The 12,933-nt window shown below is 40.6% G+C and overlaps 1 protein-coding gene across 1 annotated transcript in view; it reads right to left on the reverse strand.

Moving 5' to 3' along the window:
• The window catches only part of LOC139916098 (neural-cadherin), a 293,386-nt gene that overhangs the window by 142,320 nt on the left and 138,133 nt on the right, over positions 1-12,933 (reverse strand). Inside the window, exons 12-15 of the mRNA XM_078288504.1 lie at positions 11,938-12,105; positions 9,720-9,969; positions 5,149-5,276; positions 1,605-1,791 (exon numbers count right to left, since the gene is read on the reverse strand). Coding sequence (XP_078144630.1) covers positions 1,605-1,791; positions 5,149-5,276; positions 9,720-9,969; positions 11,938-12,105 — 733 coding nt within the window. The remainder of the gene's footprint in view (positions 1-1,604; positions 1,792-5,148; positions 5,277-9,719; positions 9,970-11,937; positions 12,106-12,933) is intronic.

The raw sequence follows: 12,933 nt of genomic DNA on the forward strand, positions 1-12,933 counted from the left end.
TTATAAGAAGAAGAAGAAGATTTCCAGCAACTACAATAGGGCTCCAGCACTACATGCCTGGACTCCTAATAAAAATAAATTGACTTGCTGTGTTCAGAGAGGAACCTCCATCATATCAGAGGACGACCACATTTACTGGCCGATATCCGGTTTTTAATAAAAGGCAAATATCATCTGAATTTATTGGCACACCAGTTTAATCCCACGTGTTTGTACATGAATGCATATGTGTGTGTGTGTTTGCATCTGTGTTAACTCCCTGATATTTCACATCTCTGACACCCAGAAGTCTTCCAATCCTTCCCCACGCTGCCTCATTCAACGTTCATATCCCAGAAAAAAAAATAAAAATAAAAAAAAAACTCCCACAGATCATCTCCACCACAGTCTCTGGTGTGCTTAATATTTTAGCTCTGTTTACGCCGCCACAAATGTCAAAATGAGCCGAACCTAGAGAGAGGATCTGTTAATAATCCATGATAATAACTATGAAAAATATATCCTCGTCTGTCTCACTCCTTCTCCAACGCCTCCCTCCATCCACCCGTCTGCCTCAACATCTGCTCATCTTTTCCCCCTCTCTCCATTCTACTTTTGGGGCATGTATGCATTTCATCTGGCAGCGAAAGAGAGAGAGAGAGATGGAGAGCTGGAGAGAGAGAGATGGCCTTGAGTCCTTCAGTGGGGAGAGATGAGCAGATGTGGGTAAGAAAGAAGAGAAAGGAGGTAGAAAAAAAAAAAGATTATTGCGGCCTTCAGTGAAGACCCAGAGCTTTAAATGATGTCTAGAGACCAGCTGTCTAAAGCTCTCTCCTCTTTTTTCCTCCTCCTCTTCCCGTCTGTCAGTATGACCATCTCTATGTAAATTAAAACGCAATTCTATCCTAATCACCAGCACTGTAATATTTATCCACTGAATCATAACTATTACTGCAACTTCATCAATCCATGTTTGACTACGTTTGCATGAAGCCTGATGATTTATTGACTGGACTAATTAATTCTTGTTCAAAATCAATCAACCCCATACTACTGTAAATGATATTAACCTAAGTGGCCCCAATGAGTGACTGTGCCTATGTGATTGTCTCACAAATACTAATTTACTATAATGGAAAAGTATGACTACTTTTACTTACACTGCAAAAACACATCTTAATGCGTCATTTAGTCTAGTATCGAGTTTAAAAAAAAATCTTAAAACAAGTGAAAAAAATTCGTATATAATTTCTCATATTTCCAGTGCACATCGACTTGTTTCATATTTTCTTGACTCAAGCGACATTGATATTGATGGAAAAAAGAAATCCGGGGAGGGGTGCGCTTTATGTTTTTACGGTTTGTTTGGAATAAACAGAAGAAGAACTGGGTAGTTAGCATGAGCAGTGATAGCCACCATGGCTGAACAGACAAAGAAAAGAGAAACTGTCAGTACTGGACACACTGTTTGATTGACAGGTGATCTGTGGGAAGTGCGGTGCAGAGACACCACAGCGATGAGAACTTAGCACCAGAGATGGAGACAAAATGAAAAAGTAAACACGGATCTCAAGGATTACCATTTTGAGAAAGATACAAAATGACAAATACTCAGCCTTCCTTACCAGAGTTGGGCTGTCCATGCTTGCCAGGCCGGGCCGACTCCCAGCCGTCCACAGACTGGACCTCCAGCAGGTAGGAGCCTTTGGTCTCGCGGTCAAACACGGTCTCAGTGTAGATGGATCCCACCTCCGGGTCGATACGGAAATACTGGTGGTCCCCACTGCGATCCGCCAGCAGGGAGTAGGAGATCTGGGGGAGACAAATATAGATGGAATCTTACAGAAGATCAGAAGCTGAAATCTTGGTTTTCCCCATTATGATCAGCCAGCAAGGAAGAAAGAAAACTGGGGAATCCAATGCTGACGGAGCGTCAAGCATTTTTTAATTTTTTTATTTCTCCTTTATTTAACCAGGTGAGTCCCATTGAGATGTTCATCTCTTTTGCAAGGGAGCCCTGGCCAAGAGAGCAGCAAACAGATGTTACAAGAATACAACATAAAACCACAATATAAAATTACAAGGAATACACACAAATATACAAATTACACAATATACAATCTCAAGTAAAACAGCTACAAACATCTGTTTTTAAAGACAGCAATCGTAGAGCATCATCTTGTGCAACACCTGTGTAAAGGCACCAAGCAACACAATGAGGTGTGAACAACATTGATTAACTGCTTTGTTACTGTCAACATGGATAGAACAGCATGATCTAAATATCTATACTTGGCAAAAAGGTGACAGTCGTGACAGACTTGGGAAATTGATACATTCTCTTTCCCTCAAAAACGTATGCAGTAACAGCTATGCCTTTACATACATGTATGAATACGTATGAAAGTGTATTTATGGACAATTACTGAAAAAAGGTAGGTTTTATCTGCAATCAAAGTGTCTTTGTAATCTTTTGAAAATGGAATCCAGTGCTCCATTTTAAAAAGAAAAAAGCTTAAAATAGGTAAAAGACTAAAGCTGCCTTGTATTGCTGAAGTCTGTGCAGAAACATTGTATGAGGCTGTCATTGTCATAGCAAACTTGATAAGACGAATGATGATTGATTATCATGACTACATTATATTGTACTTGGTACTCTATTCCAGACCTCAAGGGCCGGTGTCCTGCAGTTTTTTGTTCCTCCCTGATACTTAACGAGCCACACCCACCGGAACTGAGTACCTAGGTTTGTACCTAGATTATATTGTAGAACTTCTGACTCTCAGGTCCAGATTCACTAAGACTGTGTTGCGAGGGTAATCCACACAGTTTTTTGCACCTCAGTTGCTTGAGCAAGAGCACACGGTTTTCGTCTTATTCACTAAAAACTTTATACAAATCAAATTCTGGCACAAAAAAGCCCACAAAAGAAGAACTGTGCAAGCAAATAGCCCCCTTCATCACTCGTAGCAATGGCAAATAGTATACTTCAGCTATAAGACTAATCCACCAAGGCTGGCACCCTTGCACCCTAAAGGTCCGTTTATGGTCTTTGCGGTGTGCACGGTGATTGGTTACTGGTTACTATGTTGGTTGGTTACTAGGGAAGTAGCGCAGTCACAAGTCAGAGGAGATTCTGCGCTCTCTGCGAACACCACGCAGCTACCGCATTTACCATAAAATGGTGTCCCTATTAATGAGAGAACTGTCTTGCTGTGAGCACACGCCGCAGAAAGTATAAATTTACCTTAAAGCCCCATTATAATTGATTCGATATGCTCTAAGAACTACATGGTGCTGGACCCCCCCGGTCTGTGTGATGGTCATGTCTGGCACATGTATGTAAAACAAGAAGATCAGTCTTGCAGCAATGCTATCAGCCATTCTGAATAGTCTTTACACCACCTTCCAAAAGATCTTATGCTTTTAAAGCCTTTCAGCATTTCAGCGTAATTTTTTTTAATGCTTTTTTCTCCTACCTAATTTCTCTGTATGGTTCAACAGCAAAATTAGTAGAGAGAGAGACAACAATCTAAGTGATTCATGCCGGTTTTAATCTTTGTGGTAGGGAGAGATGCTGGAATTACAAAAACCTAGGAAGAGACCCTGACACTTTTAATCAAAACTCTGAGGGGTTTGTCAGTTGAAGAGTTCCAAAAAGCATTCCATTGTAAATTGCAGGAACAATTAGCACCTACCAACTGAAATGCTGCTAATAATTAATAGTGTGTCCCAATACTTTAGGCAAAATTAAATGAAATGGAATTGTATATGGTATATGGTATCTGATGTCATTGAAAATACCTTGGAATTATAGATGAAAAGCTGAACTTTTGACTCCATCAAACAATGCGTCACTGTACAAATATTTGTGCGTTGGCTGTATGTCAACGCACGCTGAAAGGAGAGTTCAGTCTAACACTTTCTGAATGAGATTAGATTTAGACACATCTAGATGAGGATGGAAAAAGTGCTGTGACTTTGTATCAGCTGGTAAACTCAGAGCAGCCTCATTCAAATCCAATCTTTTATTATTAGAAAGGAAGGGAAGCGAAGGTGTCAGTTTATTTAATATCAAGGTCATTTTCAGTGGCTCTAAGGTTGTTTCTGGTAGCACTCAGCAGCCAGAGCCTATTGATAAAAGAATAATGAAGCTAATTTCAATATCTCAATGAATGAGTAAAACTGTGTTTAGACTAGCTATGAATGCCCTTTGTCCTATTCAAATGAAATCTCAACAAAAACGCAAAGAGTACAGGTGGGGAAATGTGAACATTGCCGAGCCTGGAAACTGTAATTAAACTACCACATTAAATCAAACACTGATATAACAATAGGGGAATTGTATGAGGAAAATACAGACACATAATATATGCACATGAAGAATTATATGAAAATATAAACACTTGCCCATAAATTATGTTTATTATCTGTGATTTAACACTGCTAGGCTATAAGTAACTGATTAGAAAGCCTACAGAGGAATATTTACCTGTGATACTACGGCTTCTTGTCTATAGATGTAGGCCAGTATGCATGTATGTATGTATGTATGTATGTACGTATGTTTGAATGTATGTATCTATGTATGCACAGTATGTGTATGTGTGTGTGTGTGTGTGTGTGTATGTGAATGTATGCATGCATATATGAATGTGTGTATGTATGTATTTATGTATTCAAATTCAAATCAACTTTATTATTATTGTATGTGTGTACAGTATGTATGCATGTATGTATGTATGTACAGTATGTGTGTGTGTGTATGTCTGTGTGTGTGAGAATGTATGTGTACGTGTGAATGTATGCATGTATGTATGCATGTGTGTATGTATGCGTATGTATGTGTGTTTGTATGTATTTATGTATGTGTGTATGTATGCATGTATGTATACATGTATGCATCTATGTATGCTTCTATGTATGTGTGTATGTATGCATGTATGTATACATGTATGCATCTATGTATGCTTCTATGTATGTGTGTATGTATGTATATCATGTATGTGTATCTACCCATCTATCAATCCATCTATCTTTCTAGTTCTCTCTCTCTCTCTCTCTAAAGCCTTTCGCTTTTTTCAATTGGCCACGCTGAAAGAGCAGCAGCACCACTTTCACCACAATGCCTGTGTGTGTGTCTGTGTGTGTGTGTGTGTGTGTTTTCACCTTGCCATTGAGGCCCAAGTCCAGGTCGTTGGCTGACACCTGGAAGACCAGCGTTCCCGATTCCGCCCCCTCAGTGACCGAGGCCTCGTAGATGGAGGAAGTGAAGAATGGGACGTTGTCGTTTACATCTGGAGGAGAGAGAGAGAGAGAGAGAGAGAGAGAGAGAGAGAGAGAGAGAGAGAGAAGATGGTTTTCTTTTAAACACAACCTATTTGATTGAAGTTAACAAAAATCCACCCCCTCCCCCTGATTCATTTTCATCATAATTAGTTGTCATTCTCTCACACAAAGATAGCTTAGATGCAATAAATCAGAAATGTTTACTTGTCCCAACTGGAAGATTTGGACTACTTTAACTTTATTGAGGATGACACGGATATTGGACATCAATACCATCATCATTTGAAGGAGGGGGAACTGGCTTTTCCTTATTTCTGAAGGTAAGAGAGGACACAATTGCCAATTTTGGGTGTATAACTCAAAAGTTATGAGTACTGTACCAAACTACTGCTCCCACAAAGTACTAAGTAAAGTAATAACATTACTTTCAAAATGAATAACTAGTAATGTATTACTTTTTTGAGTAACAAGCCCAACACTGGCTACCAGAGGGAAATGACAGAGAAACCAATGAGTCTTCTGAAAGCTCTGTGTCTCTCAAACCATTGATGTCTGCATGCCTGGCCAACTGTTTGCCGACTGAAAATAAATAAATTAACAAATAAATAAACCTCTCAATCACAAGATGCATTCATGAATGGATTCAAAGGATCACTTTGAAATGGCAAAAAAGCCCATCCCTCAGATTTCTTTCAGTCTTTATTCTTTTTCTCAGTTTGTGCGAGCATTAAAGCTGGAATCTGGGACTTTTTCCAGTAGTAATTAGTTATTTTATCCATCCAGACGGTGGAGTCAGGTTACACAATACGAACTGGCAGTATTACCATGGTTGGAGATGCTCTGCATATTGAAATGTTTGACCGGGTAGGACGAAAGTCTGCTAACTATCCAGCTAACGTTAGCCAACACCTGCTGAGTGCCGCTAGCTAGCTAGCATACTAGCCTACCCAAAGAGTTTACACTGAAAATGATTTTTGGCTAACCTGACTGTTATGCTAGTGGCACACACTGTAGGCTTCTGTTACTGTCAAGTCGCAATATTTACACCATCATAAGAGATGTTGTTGCCTAATTTCATTACAAAAGTTACAGTCGTTGAAAGTCAGATTACCTGGTCCGGGATGCCATTTCTGCTAGGGTGGAAATTGTTTACTGACAATTGAGCCACACTGGCTGCTACACCTTCTTTGATAATATAATACTTCCATAGTTGTTTGGTTGTAGTACGAATATTATTTCAAATACTTTTCACCGCCAGAGGGGGAGACAAAGCGGGCAAATCCCGAATTTCAGCTTTAATTTAGGTTTGTTTTTTTCAACAGCATCCAGACAGCTGTTTATTCAACATTTTGCAGGTCGAAAGTGAACAAACTTGCACAGGTGAGGCTCAGGTGATGTGCAGTGAGTTAAGTGCCAATACAATGTTGCTTCATCTAATAATTAGACAAACAGCTATGCCTCAATTCCATTTCCTTTCCAATCAACTCGATTTCTCAGAAATCCATCCTTCTGCTAGCTGAATCTACAGGGGGTGGAGAAAGTTAATGGAAACACTTAATATATCAATATCAAGAATCTAATAAGGAGCAGGAACAGCCTTTTGCCTTGAGAACAGCTTCAGTCCTCCTTGTGCTGCTGTCATACTGCATCCTGAACTGTGTGTAGGGGGATACTGGAGCTTTCTTCAAGAAGGAAAACTCTTTGAAGGAAAGTTCTTTGAGGGATGAAGCAGGAGGAAACCTATTTCCCATAAAGGTTCATTGATGTTTAGGTCTGGTGATTTTGACTTCATTCTGGTATTCATGAACCTTAAACTTGTTTAGCTTTTTGCCCCATAGGATGCAACTGCTCCTTAATGGCAAATGATATTGGACACTACATGTATCTTCTCTTACATCAGTTACGTTGAAACACAAGAACAGGGCAGAAGAGAGAGATACATACTGTAGTGTAGAGAGATGCTGAAAGGGAGAGAGGGAGCGCTAGAAAACGTCAGAAAGAGTGAGAACTCGAAAGTTTGCCCGAATCAGAGGAGCCTAATTTAGGATAGTTGATTTAAGGCCAAAAGCATTACATAAATGGCTTGAATAGAACAACACATTAAATCTAATGCTGCTCCACGTGTCATTTTTTTTTTTCCTCCCCTTTCCTCAGAGCAAATGTCTTAATCTATGAATTAAAGATGGGGCCTTAAATCCATTACCGACCTCCCTCCCCTCCCATCCCTCCCTCCGGAGGAGTCAAAGAGCTTTCTTATTAAGACAGATAAGGGAGAGGAGGGGCGGTGCGAGGAGAGGGGGAAGTTGGGGAGAGGGAGAGAGCGAGAGAGAGAGCGAGAGAGAGAGCGAGAGAGAGAGCGAGAGAGAGAGCGAGAGAGAGAGCGAGAGAGAGAGCGAGAGAGAGAGCGAAAGAGAGGCAAGAGACGGGAGAGGGGTCTGTGCAAATTAATTATTTCTAGCTGGATTAAGACCAACTTGATGGAATGGGGTAAGCGTGTGTGTGTGTGCATGTGTGTGCATGCAGTGTGTACATGTTGGAGGAGGGATTAAATGCAGGGGAGTCTGGGGCATGTTGGGTAGGCAGAGTTATTTTGAGGAGCAAGGTCAGGGGCTAGCAGACACTAGAGTATTAAGCAGTGATGATGGAGACTTAAGCCTGGTTAACAGCGGCTGAGCATTAACTGAAACAGAGTGACACCGGACTAAAGTCGCGATGTTTAGAAGCACCATGGAGGTAATGATGGACAGAGAGGTGAAAACTGATATTCTTAGCGTCGGATGAGAGAAAACGAAGAGTCTAAGCCATTAGTTGGAACTAGTTGGACATTTTTCGTTGGCTAAGCCGAGGGAGGGGAAGGTCGGGGATATATGTTGCACTCTCAGACTCATCACACTCCCAACAGCTGGTGAGATCTGCAAATAATTTGGATTTGTGTAGCTTTGGAATCCGAGCTTCAAATGAACCCCGTGGAAAATTAGAACGCAACTGGACTTAAAGACAAGTATCACGCCATCAACCTGTTAAAAGTCTGTCTAACTGCCCCAAATGCTCTCTCTCTCTCTCTCTATCTCTCCATATCCCTGTCATTGGCATGCCTGTTGTATTGCAAAAGCAATTTAGAAAGCCCAAAATTCAATAAAGCGACAGTGTTCATGTTGGATATTGAGGATGAGAACAAAAAAATCAATGACAGTCACATGGAAAATGAGAACAACATTAAGGGAATTAAAGCCAAATGAAGCGATAATGCTTAAAATAAAGAATTTGTGTGTGTGTGTGTGTGTGTGTGTGTGTTTTTGTTTTGCGCTTGGCTTTTGTGTGTACCATATTTTGCCGTCTGTGCAATGTGTGTAATTCTAGACTTTCATTGGTTCCTGCAGCCATTCACATTTTTAGCAATTTGAGGAGAGAAAGAAGTGAGCACGCTGCCTGGCGCTGCACTTTTTGTACTGTGTGTAAGTTTTCTTAATTTTTTTTGTGTGTGTTAATTATGTACCGCCTGAAAAACCAAATCCCTCTTGGGAATTAATCAAGTAACATCCCTTCCATTCTACCATTAATAATGACATGAAAGCAATGCATAGCCGTGCCGCCAAATGAATCCTCGTCCAATTTGACTTTTTTTTTTTATGTTTGACAGTGTGCATGGTGGTTAACGTGCTACAGTGAGTTTCATTACACCATGGCCCACAGACCTTTTTCCTTTTAATTTTCACAGTACAAGGTTTTTTATCTGATGGTAGCTATACACAGTAACAAGAGTTACATGTTACATACACAGGAGCTTCTAGGTTTTCACAGAAGCACTGGTAACACGTTACATTACAGTCACTAATTAATGGTTAATTAACCCTAGTGATTAAGCATTAACTAACGTGTTAACAGGTTAGTTAGTTATTACGTATGCTTCAGTCATGGTCAAATAATATGCTGATTAATGTGTAAGGACTTAATAATGAATTAATAATTGCAGTTGTAACTACAAGTTTAATTCATTGTTTATCATTTTAGTTATTCATTAACTCTGCAGCAGCCACAAATAAGTATAATGCTAATGAATATTATAATATGTTGGCACAAGTCAATATGTAAAATACTGACAAACAAGGGAACATATCGGTGGTTATTGTGTCAATACTTGATGCAACATGAATAACTAAAATGCTAATGAATAATTAAGTACATTATGCTGATCAAAAAAAATCTGCATAATAGTTGACCATGACTGAAGCATACCCAATATATAATTAAAATGTTAACATGTGGTCAGTTAATGCTTAATTGCTAGTTAATTAAGCATTAATTAAAGAACCATAATGTAAAGGGCTAGCAAGGTACTTCATGACAAATTCCCCTTTACCTCATTGAATTGCGAATGTTTTGCATTGATACATCGCCGGACTAAAAAAAAAAAAAAAAAAAAAAAAAACGTAACAAAAAACCTGGCCCACCTGTGACATTGATGTAGACGGTGGTGAAGGCCGCCAGCGGGACAGCGGCAACGTTCTGGGCTCGAACCCGCAGCATGAAGTTCCTGGTGGTCTCGTAATCCAGGGGCTCAGCCACCAGGATGGAGGCCGAGCCGTCCTCTCGGTTAGGGGTCAAGTAGAAGCGAACTGGCATGTTGGTCTCTGGGACCATGCCGTCTTCCAGGTTGTACGTCACCCTGGGATCCCCCAGTGGAGAGGTGGCTTTGATGGTCTGGTTAGGAGAGGGCGACATAAAAGTTGATATTTCAATCTGTAGGAATTCACGAATGGTCTACCGCCAATATGGGTCACTTTGGAGACCCATAGTCACCACCACTGACTTACTTTGATTTGGAAAACCTAATCTAAAAAATCATACTTTTGACATGTAAAATGACAGCTCAAATGTAGAGGACCAAAGCAAAATTATCTCACTCATTGTACACTTTTTGGGGGTTTGGGCCATTGGTCACCTTACCCAATATCTGATGAGAGGATTGGCACCAAAATCATGTCTGTGTCTCAGGTAGATAGCTCTGTCCGGTGTACATGCTAACTTGCAACATGCACAACTTAAAGTAACCATAGGTGATTATCCAAAGTATGAAGATAAACATTTTAGTAATCCAAATTCTTATCAAAACTTCTTAAAAGAAAATCTCTATCTATAATTAGTTGAGTCCACTACACATCAACAATGCAAAAAACTTCTCATGTCCTGTGTACGCAAAACAACTTAGGCTTGAAGTCTAGCAGAAAGAGAGATCTTCTGCCATTTAAAGTTAATTATTTTTGTCCAATCTTATGTCTATTTTAAGTCTGGCTGGTTTAGAGGCGACATTAAAATTAACTAACCACCCAGCAGCAACAACTTTCTTACTTCGACGATGATGGGTCAGTGGGCTGAAGTTCACACCATCGTTCTGCAATTCCCTGGCTTCTGGGTCCTGGGTTTGAATCTGGCCCAGGACCTTTGTCACATGTCTTCCCCTTCTCTCTCTCTCTCTCTCTCTCTCTCTCTCTCTCTCAATCTTTCCTGTCTATCTCTGCTTTGAACTGTCAAAGGCGAAAATGCCCCAAAAAAATAGAGTCTAGTCAGATATTGGGTAAAGAAGATCCCAAAAAGATCCAGTATTCCTTTAATTTTTGCAATGTTTGCAATTATGAATACTTAGAGATGGAAAAAATGCTGAATGCCAGCAATGACAGTAGATCCTCAGGACAGTATGGAACAGAATGGAACAGAACGGGACAAAAGAGTACGGAATGGAACGAGGTCGGCTGCTGCTGAACTTCCACGGAGGTGTGCATTCTATATAGAGGAAAAAATGATCTGCCAAAGTGTAAAAACTGCTTTAAAGCCCGTAATGATGAACACTAAAAATATTAAGCCAGTACGTCTGAAACTGTTAGACTTGACAACAACCCGCCGAAATCCCGTGGGATCAAAGAGAAGAACGCCATGCTCTCAATTCTGCATTCTCCCTAAACTAATTAAGGAGAGGCTACTCAAAGCCAGTGCCACATACACCCCAATTAAAATCAAAAACGCTGTCTCGCATATGATGCGGCTCGCCTATGGGTGACCTAGCCATATCCATTCAACCTACGGTGCAGAGCAGCTACAGTAATGAGACACCCTATCAGGCATGCAGAGTTAGCAAACGTGACTGCCTGCGTGCTGATTTCGGCTGTAAAACCCCTAAATTTCCATGGTAGAGCTATTACAACCCACTGAGAGTCATTACGTCTTCACATAATAGTCAAATCAACATTGATCTGCCACCTCGATTAACACACTGTGCTGTAGGAACCTCATTCTCTCTCTCCGTCTCTTTCTCTCTTCCTCGCTCTATCACCGTCTCTCACGCACACAAACAACACACGCTCCCATTTTCGTTTCTATCTCTTGCTCTGAAATATTCATCAACTTTAATGAACTTAATAGCTTCCACGAGATCCTGAGGAAATTCTGTCAATTAATTTTCGATGTGTTAGTGGTATAAAAAAAGTAAATGCCTATGAATAATCAAAAGTGGCTAATTGGATACATCCGTACTACAGACAAAAATGGAGCTCCGTTGCTTGAAACTATCCTCTCATCATATATATATACTGTATATATACAGGCACACATATGTAGGTGCAGCGTTTTGTGTTTTCCATTTGTGCCAACTACTCCACCCCCTCCCCATCTTACCACTATGGGTGTGTCTCGGACAGTGTTTTCCGGTATGACCACGTTGTAGCTGTCTTTGTCCCACTGTGGAGGCTGGTTCTTCACATTGGTGATGGTGACAGCCAGCTCCACCGAACTGCTGCGGTTCCCACCGTCTGTAGCAACAATTTCCCTGGTGATGTACGTCCTCTGTGGAGGAAAGCCCAAGAAGACAGCAGGAGAGGAGAGGAGAGGAGAGAAGAGAAGAGAAGAGAAGAGAAGAGAAGAGAAGAGAAGAGAAGAGAAGAGGAGAGGAGAGGAGAGGAGAGGAGAGGAGAGGAGAGGAGAGGAGAGGAGAGGAGAGGAGAGGAGAGGAGAGGAGAGAAGAGAAGAGAACTGATGGTGTATTCTTATGTTTTGGATCAGCGCAACACAGTGACAATGAAAGCTTCCCTAAAGATGAACTAAATATCCTGATTCTAAAGCACAGAGATTTGATCGAGCAATCCAGTCCCAACTCTATTGCGCCTGAATCAATTTACCTGTCATCTGCCCCAATGCCATAGCAATAGGTTGACATCACTGAAATGTGTTCCATTTGGGTAAAAATAGAAATACTTACAGGATACGCATAGGGTGTATTGACTGAAGCCTGCCAGATCCCACTGTGGAATAGTTTTGTAACCCTAGCAAAGCACTTATTCCACTTCGGTCTCAAAAATCAGGACAAATTACTGTGTTGTTAAGGCAAGAAAAGTACTTGTCCAGAATCGGTACTCCCGATGTTGGTTGGCAAGGGTTGGAGGACAAAAACAAGCTTGAAGGACAAAAACAAGCTTGAATGACGTCCCTAAGTTCATGTCTTCAAAGCCAATGAGAAAATGTTGCTACACACACAATGTTATCAACGTTGTGTCTACTTTCTGCCCCATATGAGCTTGTTTTGACTTTGAGTCAGCATATCAAATACCACATTGACAGAGAAAGACAGACAAGTTCTTGAGTGAACAGTGTTTCAAATCCCTGAGTGAAGTTATA

This window comes from Centroberyx gerrardi, chromosome 1, assembly GCF_048128805.1.
Source record: "Centroberyx gerrardi isolate f3 chromosome 1, fCenGer3.hap1.cur.20231027, whole genome shotgun sequence".
NCBI lineage: Eukaryota > Metazoa > Chordata > Actinopteri > Beryciformes > Berycidae > Centroberyx > Centroberyx gerrardi.